At 38.6% G+C, this 22613-nt stretch overlaps 2 protein-coding genes and 1 pseudogene across 2 annotated transcripts; all 3 read left to right on the top strand.

The window, feature by feature from the left end:
- The first annotated feature begins 4500 nt into the window (after positions 1-4500).
- LOC131336101 (probable N-acetyltransferase HLS1) lies at positions 4501-7512 on the top strand. The gene is made up of 3 exons (XM_058371763.1): positions 4501-4983; positions 5110-5315; positions 6393-7512. Exons 1-3 carry the CDS (start codon positions 4798-4800, stop codon positions 7255-7257), a joined length of 1257 nt encoding a protein of 418 aa, XP_058227746.1. The 5' UTR covers positions 4501-4797; the 3' UTR covers positions 7258-7512.
- A 5096-nt stretch (positions 7513-12608) lies between these two features.
- LOC131298535 (probable calcium-binding protein CML23) lies at positions 12609-16452 on the top strand (annotated as a pseudogene).
- Positions 16453-20943: 4491 nt separating this feature from the next.
- Positions 20944-21390, top strand: LOC131298534 (uncharacterized). The gene has a single exon (XM_058324017.1). The coding sequence runs from the start codon at positions 20944-20946 to the stop codon at positions 21388-21390; it is 447 nt and encodes a 148-aa protein (XP_058180000.1).
- Positions 21391-22613: the final 1223 nt, after the last annotated feature.

Below are 22613 nucleotides of genomic sequence, written 5' to 3'. Positions count from 1 at the left end.
GCATTTTTGTTTGTAATTGCATTTTGTATTATCGATGAAATTGTATTCTTGTTCAGCCGACTGTATTTTTCCCAACAGTTGCGCCACCATTGGCGTGTTTGCGATTAAATGTGGATACATATTTTAAATTCTAGCCTTAGATTCTGCTGCAAATTCTAGATTTTGAATTTAAGTATAAACAGATATACCTGTTTATTATAGCACTGTGATTATGATTAATCTGGAGATTCTGCTACAGATTCTATTCCTAAATGTTACTCACAATGCATGTTCTACTCTGGCCGCCGGATGCAAATCAAGCGGGCACATTGGAGGATGGTGTTGTGCAGTGGTGTGCGCAGCACCGTGCTGCTCACTGGAGGTCTTGGGAATTGTGCATCTAAAGGCTCAAATCTCATCTCAGCAATGAACGGCTCTTGATCGTTGGTTACCGAGATGACATCCGAGCCATCGGATGTACGATCCGACGGCTCGAAGGTGCGCAGCACGGTGCTGTGCACCTCACTGCACAACACCAACCCGAAGTGGCTGTCTAAATGGGCTTCTTTTGAGAAATTTTTGGGCGCCGAGTGGGTATCACGTCGGTACCAGTAAGTGATGCACCTCGCGTTGTGTAGTATCTGCTTCAGAGTCCCGTAGAAATTGTCGAAACCGCTCAATTTGCATTAAAAAATTATTCATAGATTCCTATAAAAAAATTATTTGAGTCGGTTATCGGTAAGATCTTGATCGTTCTTTAATTTGTTTAATTTTATGTTAGGAAGCTAAACGAAATATTGATCAACCCTTTACCCATGTCCGATTGAACTTATTTTTCACAAGAAGTCTTATAAGTTATTTCAAACCAATTAAACGATTCTGATCATTTGTGTGGAAGTCCAAGATAAGTCTCATACAACACCGTGTATACAGTTTGTGTTCACCTAATGGATACCCATATGCAGTTATAATCTACCAACGCTGATCATCACTCAAAGGAAGGAGTGCTAGGTACATACATTCATGTACACATGCCGCGTATACACGCACTTTAGATCCGTCTCGAGACCTACAAAATAGATCCAAGTAATTTAATTTGTTCAAAATAATTTGTTTACAATTATTGTAAAAAATTAACTCAATCCGATATCGGTAAAGACGTTTACAAAACATCCACTTTTGTATATATAGAAGTCCGATATAAGTCTCATACAACGCCGTGTACATCTTAGTTAGTCAATGGCGGAGCCATATAGGAACCCGGGGGGCCTCGGCCACCCTCGAGCCCCCGAGTTTCACAAATTTTTTATTTTTTACATAAAGATTTTGAATATTATTGATAATTATTCGTATATAATTACTTATAATCTTAATAATTTTGGTTTGATTTGGTAAAAAAACGGTCACTTTATATTCTCATTTTTCAATTTCTTTTATAAATAAAAAATAAGCACATGAATGTTAAAAGTAACCTAAAGGAAAAAAATAAAATGATTGGCATACGCCAACTGTATTAGGCTAGAATCATTTCAACGCACATATGTAATGTACTGGAAAGCCAAAACTTTATGATATACTAATAAGTATGTGTTCTTCAAAAAAATATATGTCCTTTAAACCGGTCCATCCCAATTAAAAATTCTGGCTCCGCAATAGCATTTAGTGTTGACCAAATGGTTACCCATATGCAGTCATAATCTACCGACGCTGATCAAAGGAAGGAGTGCTGCTATAGGTATATACATTCATGTACATATGCCGCGTATACACGTACTTTAGACCCCGTCTCGAGTCCTACAAAAAAGATCCGAGCCTCTTAATTTGTTCAAAATAATTTGTTTACAATCTTTGTAAAAAAATTAACTCAATCCGATATCGGTAAAGACGTTTACGAAACATCCACTTTTGCTACAAAATCCAGGCCTGAATTCTAAAGCAAAATTTAATATTTTGTAAACGTCTTTATCGATATCGGGTTGACTTGATTTTTTACAAGGACGGTAACTAAACTATTTTGAACAATATAAACAGCTCGGATCATTTTTGTAAGATCCGAGACAGATCTAAAATAGTAACTATGTACGTAATGTATGTATGTACCCATAGACTTTCCGGAAAGGGAAGGTGAGGCACCTTTACGGCTTCCTCCATTCATCTCATTTACCAGTACAGTACAGGTGCGATAAAACCCACTAGTCAGACAAATCGACAGCAGAAAATCATTTGGTTTGTGGGTGGGGTAAACAGATGGTTCCCCTCCGTTTCTCCACGTTTCCCATTTCCACACCTCCAATCCTACGACAAAACCGAAGCTCCTTTGGTTTATTTTTATTTTTCCGGGACTCTTGATACGATTTTTTTTTTTTTTTAAATTTGAATACTCTATAATTTTTATATCACATCGATTGGATCAATGACAAAAGTTAAAAAATAAAAGTCAAAATTTATAAAGTCCACTAAAGAGTACCAAAAAAGTACTCCATTGAAAGACCGGCTTTTCACAAATGTAATGGAGCGGACCTGGAGTACAGTTGGTATTTTCTTTATATTCTCATGCACAAGGACAAGATTCGATTCCCATAAGCACCCATCTATCTTCCCAAATAGCTTAGGATGGAGTAGATTAAGATTAACGAATAACAAAAAGAAAAAGACCGTCTTTTCCAATTAAAAGATCTGTCTTTCATTGTCTATTTGTCATCTTTATATGAACTTTCCAACTTTCTTGATTCTTATATTTTTTGATTCCTTTTGTAAAAATGATTTTCAAATCTAATAGAAATTATAACATAATTAAAAAAAAAAAACCGTGACAAAAAGTAACCAAAAAGTTTGCGATAAGGAGCCATAATACCACCAGAGAAATTGAATGGAGTGGGGTTAATCAAACAATCATTTTTCAGTAATGTGCAGTTTTTTAAGGGAAAACAACGATTGCACCTAGACATGTGCAATTTTTTTAAATCATTTACCGTGTAGCAATTTTTTTTTCAAAGTAACTATATAAGGAGTGTGTATTATAGTACTTTTCATAAAACAAAGGCAAAAAGAGAATTTGATTCATCCAAAAGTGAAATGGACAAGTATTTCTGCCTCTGGACATGCAAAATTCTAAAAGTGTATAAACAAATTGAGACAGAGGTAATATATTCCTGTAATGTTATCTGTTTTCCTGCAAAGACGACCGCTAGGAAAAGACGTGCGAATTTTAGGATAAAAAATAAAGTATTTTCCGTGCATTGATTTTTTAAATTTCTTTTCACCGTATAAAAAGTATCGATTAGTTACTAAATTTGGTGCAAAGAAATTTAGAATATTATGCACGAAAGTGGCTTTTTTATTCAAAAATTGCACTTTTTTTCCGGAGTGATTCATTTTCCTGGACGGAGGAGGTACTAGTTAATTTGGTGGAGATGAACCACAAAAATCCTATCTTAATACATATTTCATACTTTTCGACTTTCGTATGTCCCAAGAATATTTGTTCATTTGGAAAAGTTATGGAACAGACCCGTATGAAATTCTATTTTTTCTATTCTACTTTTAATTGATGTGACAACTTTTAACTTTGTATTTTTTTTTGAAAAAATAAGGCAATTGGCTTATTTATTTTTTGTTATTTAATTTTTTTTGATTTTGATAGTTTTGCGTCAAATTTTTGTATAGTATTGATTTGTCTCGACGTCATGGATCTAAAAAGTTAAAAAATATGTTCCAAACTATTTTTTAAAATAATCACAAAAATAAACCAAAAATCAAGTCTTTATTTTAAAAATCACTCCATAAGTTTTCATCGGTTATTTTTTAGTTTTGCAATTCCTCTTGAATAGACGAATCAATAATTCACAAAATTTTTGTTGAAAATCAAACAAATGCAAAAAATATTTGAATAAAGATTTTGCCAAAATAGGCATTGAGTTTGTTTTTGGAAAGTTTAATGATTATGCTTTCTTAATTTAAATTTCCTAAAGTGAAAAAATAAATTGGGACGGGGGAGTAACTCCAAAAAGGAAACGAATCACCCAAAAGTACTAAATGGATTTTTTTTTCCTTTGCATTTTGTGAAGGAAAAAAGCCCATTTAGTATTTTTAGCATTTTTTAAAAAAATGAGTAGGAGCCAACGAATAGAGTTGGAGGATAATACATGCCATGAGCATTGCATGACATGGCATGGTGGATGATGATTCCTGACAATGATTACAAACGGAGGGTCATGATGGCAACGCCTCCTTTTCCGGAAATAAATGATTAATTGTTTCTATTCCATCCATTTAAGAGAGAGAGAGAGAGAGAGAGAGAGAGAACAAACGCCGATACTGCGCGCAGCCACAGCCGCCATTTCATCTTCTTCTTGTGATGATTAATTATTACTATTACCACCACCAAAAAAGTGTTTCAAAATACAAAATCCAGGAGCAGAAAGAGGAGATCTTCATTTACGAGCAGTAAAAAAAAAAAGAAAAAAGAAAGAGGCCCGAAAAATCTTCTATTTAACGGACCCCTACTTGTGCTTATGGAATGGTGAGGAAACAGCCAGAAGATTAAAACGGTCCATTCTCTCTCTCTCTCTCTCTCTCTCTCTCTCTCTCTGTTTCTGAAATTTCGGAGTTTTTTTCTCTGCTTTCCTTGCTAAACATATTCCTTGAAAGGGCGGATATTTTGTTTCCTTTGACCCTTCGCTCCTCTTCCTACATAAACAACCCTCAGCGCAACAATCATCAAGCACGCGTTTGAACTTCTGTTCTCCCTTTTCGGCTCCTCTGTTTCGTTATTCGCTTGAGTACTCTGTTTTTTTAAACTCTCAGTGTCTTGAAAATATGGTGGTGGAGGGTGGTGGAGCGGTTCTGGTGGTGAGACCATTCGATGCGAGAAAAGACTGCGGAGAAGTGGAGGAGTTAGAGAGGAGGTGTGAAATAGGACCCAGCGGAAAACTCTCTCTGTTCACCGACCTATTGGGCGACCCTATCTGCAGAGTTCGTCACTCTCCTTCCTACCACATGCTGGTACATACTACCAAACTGCCCACGTTTTTTTTTCCCTATCTCGTATTTTCTCATGTTTTGAACGGTCCAATGTTATGCGGTTACGGGCCATTTGTACCATATTTATTTGGTTCATCTTCGCTACAGGTGGCTGAGACGGTGACGGTAAGTAAAGATGGTGTGGAGGAGAGAGAAATAGTTGGGATGATTAGAGGCTGCATCAAGACCGTTACTTGCGGCAAGAAGCTCTCCCGGGTTGGAAACGACGGCCGCGATCTTCCCGCCAACAAAGCCCTCCCTGTCTACACTAAACTCGCCTACATCCTAGGCCTCCGCGTCTCCCCTTCTCACCGGTACCACCCTCCTCTTGTCTCCCCCCCTCTCTCTCTCTCTCTCTCAATACATTTGCCTGATCATGTCGGGTCCTCATTTTGAACGAGATTGACCGGTGGAAACAACCTAATGATTAGTGGTCTGAATTTGTTCATAGCCGAGATATAGACTTTTGGATCCATTCCAAAATGAGGTCTTATCTTAGATGATAGATGGATCATATCATCGGGTCCTCATTTTGAACGAAATCGACAATCAAACTCAACAAATAGTATTGTATCATGCCGAGATTTAAACTTATCGCGTTGATGTCTTAATTCTTCTAGAATAAATGGCTTTTTCGTCCATTCCAAAACGAGGTCTTAATTCTTATACACTAAATGACTCATCTTGGGTTCTCAATTCGAACGGGATCTAATGGTTCAAATCTCGACGATAATGGTTTGGATTTATTCATAATGTCTTGCCGCGTGAGAATATACTTTTCTATCACTTGCAAAATATGGTCTTACAGGATCCGGACCCTAATACATAGTCAATCATTATGGATTTTTCCGAAAATAGATCACTGAGTTTGATTCACTTCAGAAATTGACAATTTCAAGTGCTACTATTTTATTCCATACACGTATTACTATTTTCCGTTAATAGTAATCATACAATAAGGCTACGTTCTTATAAACTTAACTTAAATATGAGAATTTGGTTCTTATTTGAATTTGTTTTGCGCCAAATTTTTGTAAGTTATTGATTCGTCTTGACGAGAGTAATTAGAAAAGTAATTTTTTTTTACTTTTACCCAAGAATTTTGAGAAATAATCACTTATTCACTTTTTTGCGCTAAAAATGGTTATTTCTTAAAATACTTGGATAAACGTAAAAAAAATTTATTTTTTCGATTCCTCTCGTCGAGACGAATTAATAACCTACAAAAATTTGGCACAATAACTAACCAATGCCAAAAAAAATTCAAAGAAGGACAAAATTCTCAGATTTGAATTAAGTTCGTAACAACGTAACTTAACAGAATACTACTAGGATTTTACTGCGTACGTGTTTATTTGTGTATCCATAACCGTTTTTCGACGTTATCGCAGGCGATCGGGAATAGCGCTGGAACTGGTGGCCAGAATAGAAGAATGGTTCACGCAAAACGGTGCCGAGTACTCGTACATGGCCACTGAAAACGACAACAAGGCTTCCGTCACCCTCTTCACGCAGAAATGCGGTTACTTCAAATTCCGCACCCCGTCAATCCTGGTCCAACCCGTGTTCGCCCACCGGATACGGGTCAGCACCCGGGTCTCCATCCTCAAGCTCACCCGCTCCGAGGCCGAGACCCTCTATCGCCGCCGGTTCTCCACCACCGAGTTCTTCCCCCGCGACATCGACTCGGTCCTCAACAACAAGCTCAACCTGGGCACCTTCCTGGCGGTCCCGGGCGGGTCGTATCCCCCCGGGTCGTGGCCTGGGCCGGACGAGTTCTTGTCTGGCCCGCCGGAGTCGTGGGCGGTGATGAGCGTGTGGAACTCCAAGGACGTGTACAGGCTCGAGGTGCGGGGCGCGTCGCGCGTGAGGAAAGGGCTCGCCAAAACGACTCGGCTGGTGGACCGGGCTTTTCCGTGGCTCAACATCCCTTCCATGCCGGCTGTGTTTCAGCCCTTTGGGTTTCATTTTCTGTATGGGCTCGGAGGGGAAGGCCCGCGGTCTGTCAAGTACCTGAAGGCCCTGTGTGGGTTTGCCCACAACTTGGCCAAGGAATGCGGGTGCGGGGTGGTGGCCACGGAGGTATCGAGTCGCGAGCCGCTCAGGCTGGGGGTCCCGTACTGGAAGGCGCTGTCGTGCACCGAGGACCTGTGGTGCATCAAGAGGCTTGGGGAGGACTACAGTGACGGGTCTGTGGGCGACTGGACCAAATCGCCTCCTGGCTCATCGATTTTTGTCGATCCTAGAGAGATCTAACTTAGGAGTTTTTTTTTTTCAAGAAGAGCTAATTTAGAAGTTTTTTTCTTTTTGTTTTTGTTAGCCCGGGTATAATGTCCTAGTGCTCAGGAAGTTGAATAGGAGAAAATGTTGCTCCCTCTCTCTCTCCTTTGTAGGCTGTAACATTAGATTACCAAGTGGCAATTTTGAAGGGGTAGTGAGGGGCAAAAGAGATGGGTTTATTTTCATTGTATTTTGTTGTGGACTGTTCCGTGGGGAAATTTTTTCAGTGTCTAGCGAGTACCACATGGTGTCTGTTTGCGCATCCGAGCCGTCTATTACGTGTTTGAATGGCTCAGATTTGGAAAAAGAAAAGGAAGAGAGAGTGTTGAGGTGAGAGAAGAGAGAATGTTTCAATTCGAGCCGTCCAAAAATGTATTGAACGGTTCGGATGCGCCGAGCGGGTACCACGTAGGATATACCCGCTCGATACTGAAAAATCACTCGTTCCGTGGTGTTGTTGAGGGGATATATGTCCAATTTTTGAACTTACTTTTGTAAATGGATTTGGCTTTTAAGATCCTCATTTGTTTTCATGTGGTGTGGTGTTGGTTTCATTTCGGCCTTTACTCGAATTCTGAAACGGTTGCGATAGGGATTGTTATTCGTGTGTATCCAAGTTCGGATATTCCGCTTTTGAGCAAAAACCATGGGCGCCAAAGAATAAAACAATTTCTTCTGATGTAGGCACTAAATAGTTAGGCCATTAAGAAGGGTAATATGGTCTTCTGAATGGTTATGAGACAGGGGATATTATAATGCGGGGCTATTTTGGGTGAGGATGAACTTAGCTAGTATTGGAGAGTTCTCTTTTTAAGTGATGCTCTGCTTGTTTCTTAATTTCTGGAAATTGATTGGGAGTTGGCTGTGGAAATTTAATACTATTGTAGACATGCACAAATGTCTAGACACATACGTTTATTGAATTTGCATTCAACTTACATCATGTGCACGTCGACGGCTATAGAAATGTCTGTTTTCAGATCTATTTCCAGTCATCTTGTTCGTTGCATGTCTACTCCAAAACCAGTCTCTCTTCCAAGCGGGGGGAAATGTTACATCAGTCGAAAACCTGTTATATATTATAGTGATGGGATTTTTTCAATTTGTCCCTTTCGAACAAAAACCTATTACTATCAAATTGAACCAAATTAATGATCATTTACCCCATTTGCGTTCTGGTGTGATGCAAGAAAAAAATTAACTTATTTGAATAAGCCTTTGAGATGTGACAATTGCACCAGGCACTAGTAAAAAGCGCATATACAATATTGTAACACAACGGCTTTTTGCTCTTGAAAACTCTCATGATGGAAAAATTTTTCAGTGCCTGGTGGGTACCACGTAGTTTCAATTCAAGCCGTTCAAAAGTGTATTAGACGGCTCGAATGTGTCGAGCGGGTACCACGTGAGATATATTTACCCGGCACTGAAAAATTTCTCCTCATGACGACAGTTGACAGTTATAAATATGTCAAGTTTTAAAAGTCAATACAAAAATGTAGAGAAGTACTTCAACGGTCGCGGACTAGAGCAAAAACTCACAAGTGGATGGTTTGAATTTTGACTTTTGTCCCTCTCAAATTGCAAAAAAGTGAGTGTTTTTAGCTTCTTCTTCAATTCATTGTTTTTCACTGTCCTTTTTTGCCTCTTCTTTAATTCGTCATAGTTTCTTAGATACACGAAAAATAGCTTTACCTCCACTTACCCAAAAACTCAAACTATAAGCTATTCACGAATACAAAATCAGCCTCTCGGAAAAGGGATCTCTCAATAACTTTTCACTATGTAAAACAACTAGCCAATAGAAATGGAAAATCAAAGGCATCTAAATAGTTAACTCTAGTACTAATTTTGTTTTCATTTCGATGAATATCCCATATCTTGAGATCCGCTAACACTGGATCTTTGCATATCCTTTTCAAAAACAGGATGGGATATATACTATGGTCTTGGTTACATCAGTCGATGCGTTCCTGAAAGAATCTGCCACCAAATTAAAGCTACTGCGGTAGGATCACAATCTAATTGCTTTATAGTATTGGCTTACACGTACATTCATATAGATTCTAATTCTAAGTCCTTACAACACAAATTCCCACGATAATGTGGTCCATCAACTTTATAGTACTATTATTGGAACAAAAAGAAGGTTCTCTAGCTCATTGATAATAATGAAGCATGAGATGATTGAGTGAACTTCATTTTCACTAGAAGTTGATGGGTTTTATGGAAATTGTAAGTCTCCTGGACATGGAGGTTTTGGAAGGCAGTGAAATTAATAAAAACAACATAACTAGAATAAGTAAGATTGAAAGCATTCTTGGCAAGCAAATCTTCGCTTCTATTCGCTTCCCGATGCACTTGGCAAATGACACATGACGCTGAACCGAGTGCCTATGTATTTAGTTGGATTTGGTATAGGATTAATTGAATAATCAATTTCAGTAGGAGTATTAGATACAGGATATATAGTGGGATGTGATATAAGTAGGTTAAATATTATCAAACCGATCAAATGACTCAGTCCATGATCAGATTCATAACTACAAATAATTAAAGTGTGCATGATGTAGAAATGAACTATATTCGTCGCGAGATGTGTCTACAGATGGTTGTCTGACCAATCAAGTATGACATTAAATTTGAGCTTGACGAGTACTTAATTTTCATTGGAAGTTGATAGTCCTATGGAAAGATTAAGTCTCACGGACATGGAGGTTAATACATTGAAACGAGTGTCCATGTATTTAGTCTGGTTTGGTGTAGGATTAATAACCAATTTCGCTAAACATTAGAGCAAATGACTCATTCGTCACGGAATGTATTTCCTAATAGTTGTCTGACAAGATAAGCATCACATAAGATTGATATGCTAATTAAAGCGATACTTGTCATGCGATGCATCCATTCAAAGTAGTTTGAGCAGTCAAGCATGGCAAAACATGAAGCATGACGATACTTGTCATGCGATGCATCCATTCAAAGTAGTTTGAGCATTTGAAGCATGACAAAAGGGGTGCATCGAGGATAAAGTCCAAGCCAAATAAAGGCAGCATGACAAAACATGAAATCAAAATAAGACAAGGATAGATAAGCATCCAACAAAGTGTTGGATGCAAAGAAAGATACAAAACCAAAGTTAGGCCTTCAAGGTAGAATCAGCTAGCAGTATTAGATTAGATGAGGAACATATTAGCACTTCAACAAGGAACCAGTTCTACACTGTTGAAAGCTAAAAGTTATACTATCGATCGAATGCTCATGAGGCTAAAAACCTCACGAGGGGATTATTGTAAAGCCGAAACTTTGAACCATTTCTTAATTTGTTTGTAACCAAACCCAAAAAATAGAGGGAAAGACTACAATACACACCTCTTATTTGGGTGTTTATCATATGCACCTCCAAAATGTTATGAATTATAAAGAAAATGTTATGAATCGTATTACTAAAAAATTACGAATCGTATAAAGGTTACGAGATATACCAAAATGTTATGAATTATAATGAAAATGTTACGAATTGTATTGCTGAAAAGTTATGAATTCTAGAACAAAAAATATGAAACACACTAAAATGTTATGAATGAACCATAAAATAAGTGCATATGGTACACTATTTGAAGGGGTGTGTATTATAGACTTTCCCAAAAGTAGGTATTGAAAATGTTAGGCAAACTTTGACCAGTACATAAAGCATGCAAAAAACAGTGCCTAATCTTCAATTAACAAAGATATATAGGCGTAGTCTGAATGCAGGCCAGGCATGCTCACTTCCTAAATTCCTTTTCCAAGTTTACTACGAAAAGATGGACCCTAATACAGGCCGGCCACCTTATCAAGATTCTATGTAGGATCGAATAAGGTTGAAAGATGAGTAGCTTAGCTTCAACTCATCGATCTCTTTCTTTAGTTGACTTGTTTTTTAAGTAGAAAATGTGGGTGGTTTAGGTACGAGGAAGTGAGAACCTTGATTTGGTTTGCATTGTCTAAATTTGTTTGGCAATTTGCTTCCCCATTATCTTTATTAGTCAAAAGAATGACTGGATTGTGAGATTTTCTATGACTCTCTCTCTCTCTCTCTCTGCAATATTGAAGTGGTGAAAAGTCATATAGCTGACTTATACGTAAACTAACCAAAGCACCCAATTATTAAAAACAATTCCTCGTCTTTTTGCTTTTGATAACAGACATCGAGGCATAAATTTTAGATCAAGTGAAGATCTGGTAGATAAACTAGACTAATCTATACGAATTAAATTTGAAAACCTAAATCCCGGCAATTGAACGGGATCAATTTCATGTTTGAATCATGATCCACTTTTAAGTCGAGACATATTTCCATACAGGCCATTTAAAAGCACACAAAATTGTATATTAAAAATCAAGTGGAATTTATTTTTTGATAAAATATCATTAATATCACTAACATTTATTTCACAAAATTATCCATATCCATTTAGTTGTACGCTTGTTTAATTAGATTTTTTATTTGTAAATTGAGACCGAATTGACGACTGTGAGTGTTTGTTCTTTTATTCATTTGGGAAAATGATAGCCCAGGACGTGTTTTGATAATTAATACCCGCTAAGAATAAGTTAAGAACATTTGTTAATACTGAAAATATCATTGACGAATATTAATTATCAAAATACATCATTGACCGTCATTTTCACTATTCATTTCTGAGTCAGCCTCAAGACACCCTTTTCATTTGGTCCAGTCAGGATGGGTTTAACGAGGTGGGTCGAAGCCTAAACAAGTGGGCCAATACTGTAACAGCCCAAACCCCAATTGGCATCTGGATTATTTCTTTTCAGTCCTTTTAAGCTTGACTTTTGTTTACACCCGTTTTTGGTACAAAGCTTTGGTCAGTACCGGAGGGTATTTAATTTATTTAATCAAATTGGGCCATAAAACAGAGGCTTATTGGATTAAAATTAATGGGCTACCGTAGGCCCAATTAATTTTAATTCGAATTGATTATTGGGAAAATGACGGCCCAGAATGTGTTTTGATAATTAATACCCACCAAGAACATGCTAAGAACATTTGTTAATACTGAAAATATCCTTGGCGGGTATTAATTATCAAAACTCGTCATTAACAGTCATTTTCCCTTGATTATTTGAAACTTGGCCTTTTGGGCTTGTTTGTTTGGATAAGTGTTGAGGAAGCACATGATTCATGGGGTCGGTTGGTTTTGGCTGAAGTTTATGATGAGGTTAAACGGAAATTATGATGAGGTTTATGAATGGATATGGGGACTGGGGAGTGCTACTTTCTGCTTGTTATTTGATTCAGTGCTTATGTTAGCTGAGGAGTGAGGATGGCCACAAGTGAAGATCTGTTTAGCCATGTGTTATGGCTTTTACAGCAATTAGGGTTAAATCTGGTGAGATCTACAAGTCAGAATGAACCAATAACCAATAAAAAAGTGAGGGTAATTTTCGCCCTCATTTGGCAAGAGTGAAAAAAATTATACTCCATGCTTACCGTTTATTCTTTGCAATTTTGATAGTTTGTTTGGTGATGGTCTTGTTGGCCTCCCGCCAACGTTTCTTCTTCTTTGGTAAAAAAAAGGGGTATATGATTGTCGGGTAGTTAAGTGCCAATTTGGTTTGGAATGCTTTTTGCTGTTTTTTGTGATTTGGGTTTTGTTCTTTTCTCCCTTTAGTCTTTGTATCTATATTCAAAGATTAATAAAAAAAAATCTAACGAGACTTCACTCGTCCTACGATGACTACGATTGTCGGGTAGTTAAGGTGCCAGTTTTGTTATCTCTTTACGATGACTTTATGTTCTTTGTTTGGGTATCATTGAGCTGTCTTACTGTTTTCGGATTTCATGTGAAAGGATTCTTGGTGTTTTGTAGGTGATCACTACTGAAAACTCTAACGAGACTTCACTCGTCCTACTGGGGCCGTCTGGGGGTTTAAAAGAATTATCAGTTTTAATTTGTTTTCTTTAGTTGCATTTTTATTTTCTTTGCTCGAGACTAGCAAAGTGTAAGTTGGGGGGTGTGATAGGCGCGTAAATGTTCATATACGCGCCCCCTAATTTACCATTGCTAAGTCTATTTATATTATTATTTAGAGTTTTAATGCTTGATTTTTGTATTGAAGGTATTTGAAGGGTTTGATACAAAAATATGCAAAGTTGAAATACTTAACGGTGTTTGACTTTGGGCCCTTTCGAATTCAATCAAGTGGAAGGTCTGGACTCCAATCGGGGTAATAATTTCCAAGTCAAATTGGCGGAGGATAGTTTCAGTGGAAATGAAGAATTGGACTTATGTCTATTAGATGGGCCCAGTAGTTAACAATTGGCTTGACTAAATGGGGGCCCAAGAAAGGTAAAAGGGAAGTCAGTTTGGAATAAAAGAAAAGAAAAGAAAAGAAAAGAAAAGATGTATGGGTTGGGTTTTTAGGTCAGTACTTCACTTATAAAAGGCACGAGAATAGGGGCTGCAAAAAGGGGAATTACTTCTGGAAGGACGATAACAATAAACGAAGAACAGGATGCAGCAGACGCGAAGCGGTGGCCGCCATCGAGATGGTTTCTTCGAAAATTAATTGGAGCTTTTAACTCACTGTTGTTTATTCTTGCAGTTTATTTGTCCCTTAAAGTTTCCAAAGTTTTGTTCAATTTCTCGCCTACTGGTAACTCGTTTCAGTTTCTGTTCTTTAATAAAGTTGTTCTTTGGTATTTGTTTATTTCGTATTTAGAAGCATGTTTCAAATTAGGATTTTTCTTGTTTATTGTTTAAATATGAGTGAGTAATTTTTCTGAGGTATTGGTCGTTGGGTAAAGACGCGCCGTGACCCAATTAGGATTCGTCTCGCAATTTTTCTGTACATTAATTTAATTAAATAATTTAGTTGGTGAAAACTACGTCTGTTGGACGAATCCGAGGCATTGTTAGGGCTCATGTGAGCGGGAACAGGGGACCAAAACCTGTTCACCGCTGTGTACGGGACCGGCAACCTTAGGATTCGCATCCTTCGGAGTTTCCAATTCTCCCTAAATTTAACTATTTTTTTAGAACTTTGAAAAGCAAGCGGATTCTGATTGGGTAGCGAGCGCCGAATTCCCTACGACAGTGCCTCTTTTTAATCATTTGAGCAAATTATCTCTTAGTATTAGTTAATCAATTAACTAGAAGATAAGGGGTGACTACCTAAGAGCTATATTTAATACTACCATCCGAATTTTCACAGCACACACTTCACCGTTCTTAGTGGATTCGACTCCGATCTTATCGGATATTGTGCTACATCGGTCTCAGCCCTACGCTTGGGACAACCCATTGTTTTAGGTCTAGAAATCGGTCAAGCAATGCTCACTTACTAAATTCCTTTTCCAAGTTTACTACGAAAAGATGGACCCTAATACAGGCCGGCCACCTTATCAAGATTCTATGTAGGATCGAATAAGGTTGAAAGATGAGTAGCTTAGCTTCAACTCATCGATCTCTTTCTTTAGTTGACTTGTTTTTTAAGTAGAAAATGTGGGTGGTTTAGGTACGAGGAAGTGAGAACCTTGATTTGGTTTGCATTGTCTAAATTTGTTTGGCAATTTGCTTCCCCATTATCTTTATTAGTCAAAAGAATGACTGGATTGTGAGATTTTCTATGACTCTCTCTCTCTCTCTCTCAAAAGAATGACTGGATTGTGAGATTTTCTCTCTCTCTCTCTCTCTCTCTCTCTCTGCAGTATTGAAGTAGTGAAAAGTCATATAGCCGACTTATACGTAAACTAACCAAAGCACCCAATTATTAAAAACAATTCCCCGTCTTTTTGCTTTTGTACAGACATCGAGGCATAAATTTTAGATCAAGTGAAGATGTGGTAGATAAACTAGACTAATCTATACGAATTAAATTTGAAAACCTAAATCCCGGCAATTGAACGGGATCAACTTCATGTTTGAATCATGATCCACTTTAAGTCGAGACATATTTCCATACAGGCCATTTAAAAGCACACAAAATTGTTTATTAAAAATCAAGTGGAATTTATTTTTTGATAAAATATCATTAATATCACTAACATTTATTTCACAAAATTATCCATATCCATTTAGTTGTACGCTTGTTTAATTAAATTTTTTATTTGTAAATTGAGACCGAATTGACGACTGTGAGTGTTTGTTCTTTTATTCATTTGGGAAAATGATAGCCTAGGACGTGTTTTGATAATTAATATCCGCTAAGAATAAATTAAGAACATTTGTTAATACTGAAAATATCATTGACGAATATTAATTATCAAAATACATCATTGACCGTCATTTTCACTATTCATTTTTTGAGTCAGCCTCAAGACACCCTTTTCATTTGGTCCAGTCAGGGTGGGTTTAACAAGGTGGGTCGAAGCCTAATCAAGTGGGCCAATACCGTAACAGCCCAAACCCCAATTGGCATCTGGATTATTTCTTTTCAGTCCTTTTAAGCTTGACTTTTGTTTACACACGTTTTTGGTACAAAGCTTTGGTCAGTACTGGAGGGTATTTAATTTGGAGGGTATTTAATTTATTTAATCAAATTGGGCCATAAAACAGAGGCTTATTGGATTAAAATTAAGGGAAAATACCAGGCCGGTCCCAAGTTTCCCATTCATAGCCCATCAGCTCCTTTTCTCCACAAGTTCAATTCCCACCAAGTCCTCCAACCGTGATTTTACTTATCTGCCCCGACTTTACTCCCCTCTCTGTCTCTTGATATTCAGAAAGTTCGACTCGAACGGTGACAGCAAGATCTCCGCCTCGGAGTTTACGGCAGTGCGGCGGAGGAGGTCGGCCGTGTGATGGTGGAGATCGACAAGGATGGCGACGGCTTCATCAACCTCCGCGAGTTCACCGAGTTCAATGGAAATGGAACGTCATCGTCGCCGGACGCAACAAACAAGGAGCTTCGCGACGCGTTCGACTTGTACGACAAGGACGGTAACGGGCTGATATCGGAGCTGCACGCAGTGATGAAGAGCCTGGGGGAGAAGTGCTCCCTCGCCGATTGCTCAAGAATGATCGCCTCCGTCGACGTCGACAGCGACAGGTGTGTTAGCTTTGAGGAGTTTAAGAAGATGATGAAGGTTTGATTAATACTCCAATTAGTAGTGCTTGGAAAATGAAAATAGGTAAATTTTCGCTGAATGAAAATAATTGATGAAAATGAAAATAATTGATGAGTTGAACCATCGGAAGTTGAAGCACTGATAAGAATTCGGTAATTGATGAAGGTGGGATATGGGTTTGTGGTTACAGTAGGGGTAGTGAAACAAGGGGCGTTTGTTGAGCATGGAGCATGTCATTACTAGTAACTCTTTATCATCCCTTTTTCTTTGTAAAGTTTGAAATAGTATTTGGCATGCATCCTTTTTTAGAATTTTTAAGGTTGATTTTATGAATTTTTGTGGTTTATTTTTTATTTTCTGTGGCTCATTTTAGTTTTGGGTGTACGATACTCTATTTACGAATTTTGTGGTAGAAAAAGATGGCTCAAAGTTTGATTTTTGTTTGGTGTTGTATCCAGTTGTTGTGATGTTGTTTAGTGTACCAATTTTGTCAATTTAACACTGTTTTAAAACTGTTAATTAATTACCACCACCACGCCGCCACCGCTGCCGCCACCGCTACGCCGCTACCACCATCACCACCACCACGCCTCCACCATCACCACCACCACCACACCACCACCACCGCCACGATTAACAGTGTTAAATTCTATCTAAATTTACGATTAACAGTGTTAGCTCTTGTCTAAATTTACGATTAACAATGTTAACTTTTATCTAAATTTACGATTAATAGTGTTAACTTCTGTCTAAATTTACGATTAACAGTGTTAATCGCAAAGGAGATCGATCGAAGATGGAACGGCCGGATGAGGAGTAGTTGGCGGTGGAGTTGAGACCGGCGGAGGAGTGGCCGGTGGCGGGGCTGAGACTGGCGGAGGAGTGGCCGGTGGTGGTGGCAGCGTGGTGGTGGTGGTTTAAGAGGTTGTATAGGTCGAATGGTATTAACATTGTTAATTGGGCCGTGAATTTAGACGAAAATTAACACTGTTAATTTAGACAAAAATTAACACTATTAATTGTAGTGGTGGTGGAGTAGTGGTGGTGGTGATTTAGGAGGTTGTATGGGCCGAAGGGTATTAACACTGTTAATTGAGATGTGAATTTAGACAAAAATTAACACTATTAATTCTAGTGGTGGTGGTGGCGACGGTGTGGTGGTGGTGGTGGTGGCGATGTGGTGGTTGTGATGGTGGTGGTGACTAGATCGTCTCGATCGTCTCTCTCATTGTGGTGGCGGCGGTGGTGGTGGAGTGGTGGTGGCAGTGTGGTGGTGGTCGTTTAGGAGGTTGTATGGGCCGAATGGTATTAACACTGTTAATTGGGGTGTGAATTTAGACGAAAATTAACATTGTTAATTTAGACGAAAATTAACATTGTTAATTGTGGTGGTGGTGGCGGCGGCGACGTGGTGATGGTCGCGGCAGCGGCGGTAGCATGGTGGTGGTGACGTAGTGGTGGCGGCGGCGGCGTGGTGGTGGTGGTGGTGTAGGAGATTATATAGATCAACTGTTAATTAACACTGTTAATTGTGGTGTAAATTTATATAGAAATTAACTCTGTTAATTTAGATAGATATTAACACTGTTAATTGTGGTGTAAATTTATATAGAAATTAACTCTGTTAATTTAGATAGATATTAACACTGTTAATTATGGTGGTGGTGGTCATTGTGGTGGCGGTGGCGGTGGTGGCGTAGTGGTGATGGTGTTAGTGGTCATTGTGGTGGCAGTAGCGGCGTTTTGGTGGTGGTGTTGTAGGAGGTTTTATGGGACGACCGTTAATTAACACTGTTAATTATGGTGTGAATTTATATGGAAATTAACACTGTTGATTTTGACAAAAATTAACGCTGTTAATTGTGTTGGTGGCAATGGTGGTGGCGGCGTAGTGGTGGTCTTTGTGGTGGCAGTGGTGATGGTGTTGGTGGAGTGGTGGTGGCGACGTGGTGGTGGTGGCGGCGGCAGCGGCGGTGGTGGTAGAGACGTGGTAGCGGAGGTGGTGGTGACGACGTGGTGGTGACGGTGGCGATGTGGTAATGGCGGCGGCGGTGGAGGCGTGGTGGTGTTAGTGGCTGCGTGGGTGGTGGTGGTGGTGGCGTGGTGGTGGTGCTAGCGCGGCGGCGGCGGCGGCGGCGTGGTGGCGGTATTTTTGTCTCTCTCCAATCACCTTTTTTTTACGAGGGTTTTTTTTGTCAACAAAATATTAAAAAGGACCTACTGGGCTATAGACTCTTTGGGCAGGACCTAGTGGGTTATTCTTCACCCAAGGAGGACCGGCCAGGAAGTTTCTCTAAAATTAATGGGCTACCGTAGGCCCAATTAATTTTAATTCGAATTGATTATTGGGAAAATGACGGCCCAGAATGTGTTTTGTTAATTAATACCCGCCAAGGACAGTCTAAGAACATTTGTTAATACTGAAAATATCCTTGGCGGGTATTAATTATCAAACACGTCATTGGAAGTCATTTTCCCTTGATTATTTGAAACTTGGCCTTTTGGGCTTGTTTGTTTGGATAAGTGTTGAGGAAGCACATGATCCATGGGGTCAGTTGGTTTTGCTGAAGTTTATGATTAGGTTAAACGGAAATTATGATGAGGTTTATGAATGGATATGGGGACTGGGGAGTGCTACTTTCTGCTTGTTATTTGATTCAGTGCTTATGTTAGCTGAGGAGTGAGGATGGCCACAAGTGAAGATCTGTTTAGCCATGTTTTATGGCTTTTACAGCAATTAGGGTTAAATCTGGTGAGATCTACAAATCAGAATGAACCAATAACCAATAAAAAAGTGAGGGTAATTTTCACCCTCATTTGGCAAGAGTGAAAAACATTAGACTCCATGCCTACCATTTATTCTTTGCAATTTTGATAGTTTGTTTGGTGATGGTCTTGTTGACCTCCCGCCAACGTTTCTTCTTCTTTGGTAAAAAAAAGAGGTATATGATTGTCGGGTAGTTAAGGTGCCAGTTTGGTTTGGAATGCTTTTTGTGATTTGGGTTTTGTTATTTTCTCTCTTTAGTCTTTGTATCTATATTCAAAGATTAATAAAAAAAAATCTTTCTTCGTTGTTCAAAAAAAAAAATTTACGAGATATACCTATTATTTTATACTAGTACTAGTCTTTTAGTTCACAATATCGATCTATTGACACTTACATCATAGTTGTTGGTGTTTTTCGAATATTTTAGGAAAAAATCGTAAAAAGGTATGCAACAATCTCGACTTTAAAAGACTTACATCTAGTCCTGGCATAAGGCATTTTGTTAATGTCATGGGCTTAAGGTCATCCACAGTGGCATAATCAAAAGCAAATTATTTTTAAAATTAACAATATTGGGGTAAAAGATGGCTCACAATGGTATAATCAAACTTAACAACATTCTTAGAAATAATCAAATTTTGGGCTTTGGATAACCAAAACTAGCAACCTTTTTCAATAATCAAAATTTGTAGATTTCACACCACATAAGTTAACTGGTTCTAAAATTTATATACACACGTGTTTCAAATGGTATTTTCTTCACCTGCTCTATATCTCATTTTCTTCAGCCACAAACTCTTTCTTTTTCTTTCCCTCCAAAAGTGAAGCTCATATCTTTCAATCATTTACAATTCAACTCATTGTCGCCGGATTAAGGAATTTCACTTTTTTTTTTTCCGTTTTTATTTTATTCTTTTTCGTTCCTCTCCTTGTGGTTGAGTACATGAAGAACATTGCATTCATTTACAAATTCAAGAACACATCTGTTTTTTTTTTTTTTTTAGTACATGATTTTTTTTCCAAATTCATAATATGAGGGAAGGAAGTCACCAATTTTTTCTCCAAAATTAAGGGAGAAAATCGATATATTTTTGCCAAAAAAAACGTAATGGAGGGAAGTGATCAATGGTGGAAAACATTTGTCGCCGCATTAAGGTATTTCACTTTTTTTTTCCGTTTTTATTATATTCTTTTTTCGTTCCTCTCCCTGTGGTTGAGTACATAAAGAACCTTACATTTTTTTATAAATTCAAGAACACAATTTTTTTTTTTTTGAGTACATGATTTTTTTTCCAAATTCATAATATTAGGGAAGGAAGTTGCCAATTTTTTTTTCCAAAATTAAAGGAGAAAATCGATATATTTTTGCCAAAAAAAAGTATAATGGAGGGAAGTGATTAATGGAGGGAAGTGATCAATGGTGGAAAACACAAGGGGAGAGAGAGTGAAATTGTAGTGTATCCCTTATTTTAGTTATGGACTAGAAGTGACCATTGTGGATCTCAACATTGTTAAGCTTAGCAACCTCTTAAATGGATAATCAAAAGCTGATGTGTCAACTTTTGGTTATCCATTTTTGATTATGCCACTGTGGATGGCCTTAAGGCAGTTTTTCTAATATTTTGTTGATTTTGTAATTCATGTGATTATATATTAGCACCGAACATAACCACATTAGTAATCAAAAAATCTAACTTGACGAGAGAGAGAGAGGCTGGCCAACAAAACCATTTGCTACCCGAGCTCCAAAGCTGTGCATGAACACTTCGGGGGGGCAGAAGGAGGATGGATTCCAGTGATTAGAAATCACAGAGGTCTGAAGATGAACAGGGAAAGGAGTCAGGAAATTGTCACTCTGTTTATTGACAACATTCCTGAACACAAGGACCAGTTATGGTTAAAGAGAGCTTTCAATAAGTTTGAGGATGTTAAGGATGCATTTATACCGCGGAAAAGAAGCAAACGTATAGGCAATAAATTTGGTTTTGTGAGGTTTGATTGCTATGCGGCAGCTAGCATGGCTATTGCAAGAATGAATGGAGTTTGGATAGAGAAGGATAGGCTTTCTGTTAAAGAAGCCAGTTTTGGGATCAATGACGATAAATCTAAGGTGAAACACCCCCAACTTCCATCAATGAAGGAGAATGGAAACTTCCAAATGGCGAATCCAATCCAAAGACATGGTAAGGAGGTGTGTTTGGAGAATAATAGGTCTGTGGTCCATGGTAGTCACATGCTGGCAATACCAGATCTTTTGCCCAAGCTCTAAAAGGTGAATCCTCAAGAGCTGGGGTCGGTCATCAAAATTTGCTAAACATCAAACCGAGTGGCAATGGGTGGCTCCATAGGAGTGAAGTAGCAATCATGAACAGAGTTGTACCCATGTTGAATCTGAAAGTAAGTTTTAGTTTGGAAACAGATAGAGTGGCGCAGTTTCGTCCCCTGGGCGGAAGAGCTATTCTTATTACTTTCCAGAACCAAGAAGTTAGGGACGAGATGATTACGAGGCTGTGGATGAAGCTATGGTTTTCTAGTGTGCAACCATGGAGGGGTGAACCGGCTTGCTTAGAGAGATTCGTGTGGCTAAGTTGTAAAGGCGTCCCGTTAAACGTATGGAATGCAGAAACGTTTAAAATGATAGCTGAGATGTGGGGCTCGTTCATTATGCTTGGCGAGGCAACACTCAAAGACCTTTCTTTTGCGGAAGGGAAGGTATTAGTGGCCACGGAGGTGATTTCTACCATTGATAGATGGATTCATATTGTGGTTCAAGGAGTGGGTTATGATGTGAAGATCTATGAAACCTCATCTTTCGTTAATCCGGATGAGATTGAAGCTTTTTCCCCTCAGGCTATGGAAATTAAAAAAACTGGTTTCAGAAGAGAGAAAGATGATGATGATGACGTGGCTTACAAAGAGGTGCCTATTAGAACTAGAGTGGGTGGTGATGGATGGGACCCTTCAGGTGCGATAGCTGATGGTGGAGGTGGCTCGAAGCTTAGTGCTGCAGGTGAGCATTTAATGCTTGATGGGGCATGCAATATTGACAGCTCAGAGGTTTTTGAATCTAGAGTTGAGGATTCGGTGGAAGCTATGGAAAAGGCTGAGGCAGATTTAGGCCTTCTGGCCCACAGTAATCTTTTAACCAAAGAGGTTTACTTGGCCCAGGAAGGGGCAGTGGACTTGGACAGTGGTGATGGGCTCTCGGTCCATATTAATTCGGAGAAAGATAGGGACTGTCCATTTTGTGGTGGGCCATCGACCACTGCTGTCGGTGGAAAAGCTATGGAAGGATTTTTAGCTGATAATAGAGGTAAGGAACTTGGGGTTATTCCGATGAGTGAGCTCTCTGATGCAATTAAAAGAGGGCAGGGGAGACTGAAGCTAAAAGCCCAATGAATTTGGTGAGAATCTCTCAAATTCTCTCCATCAATTTGTTGGTGGATCTCAATGATGCTGGGTGTAGAAGGAGGAGATGAAGACAACTGTCAA

This window comes from Rhododendron vialii, chromosome 8a (assembly GCF_030253575.1).
Source record: "Rhododendron vialii isolate Sample 1 chromosome 8a, ASM3025357v1".
Taxonomy (NCBI): Eukaryota; Viridiplantae; Streptophyta; class Magnoliopsida; order Ericales; family Ericaceae; genus Rhododendron; species Rhododendron vialii.
The sequence above is the reverse complement of the archived record's forward strand: the minus strand, read 5'-3'. Positions and strand labels throughout refer to the sequence as shown.

Excerpts from the sequence above, each read along its gene's own strand:
- LOC131336101 (XM_058371763.1), top strand. The coding sequence starts at position 4,798 with ATGGTGGTGGAGGGTGGTGGAGCGGTTCTGGTGGTGAGACCATTCGAT. Across the intron at positions 4,984-5,109 it reads CTCCTTCCTACCACATGCTG|GTGGCTGAGACGGTGACGGT; the intron begins GTACATACTACC and ends TCTTCGCTACAG. Across the intron at positions 5,316-6,392 it reads CGCGTCTCCCCTTCTCACCG|GCGATCGGGAATAGCGCTGG; the intron begins GTACCACCCTCC and ends ACGTTATCGCAG.
- LOC131298534 (XM_058324017.1), top strand. The coding sequence starts at position 20,944 with ATGAACAGGGAAAGGAGTCAGGAAATTGTCACTCTGTTTATTGACAAC.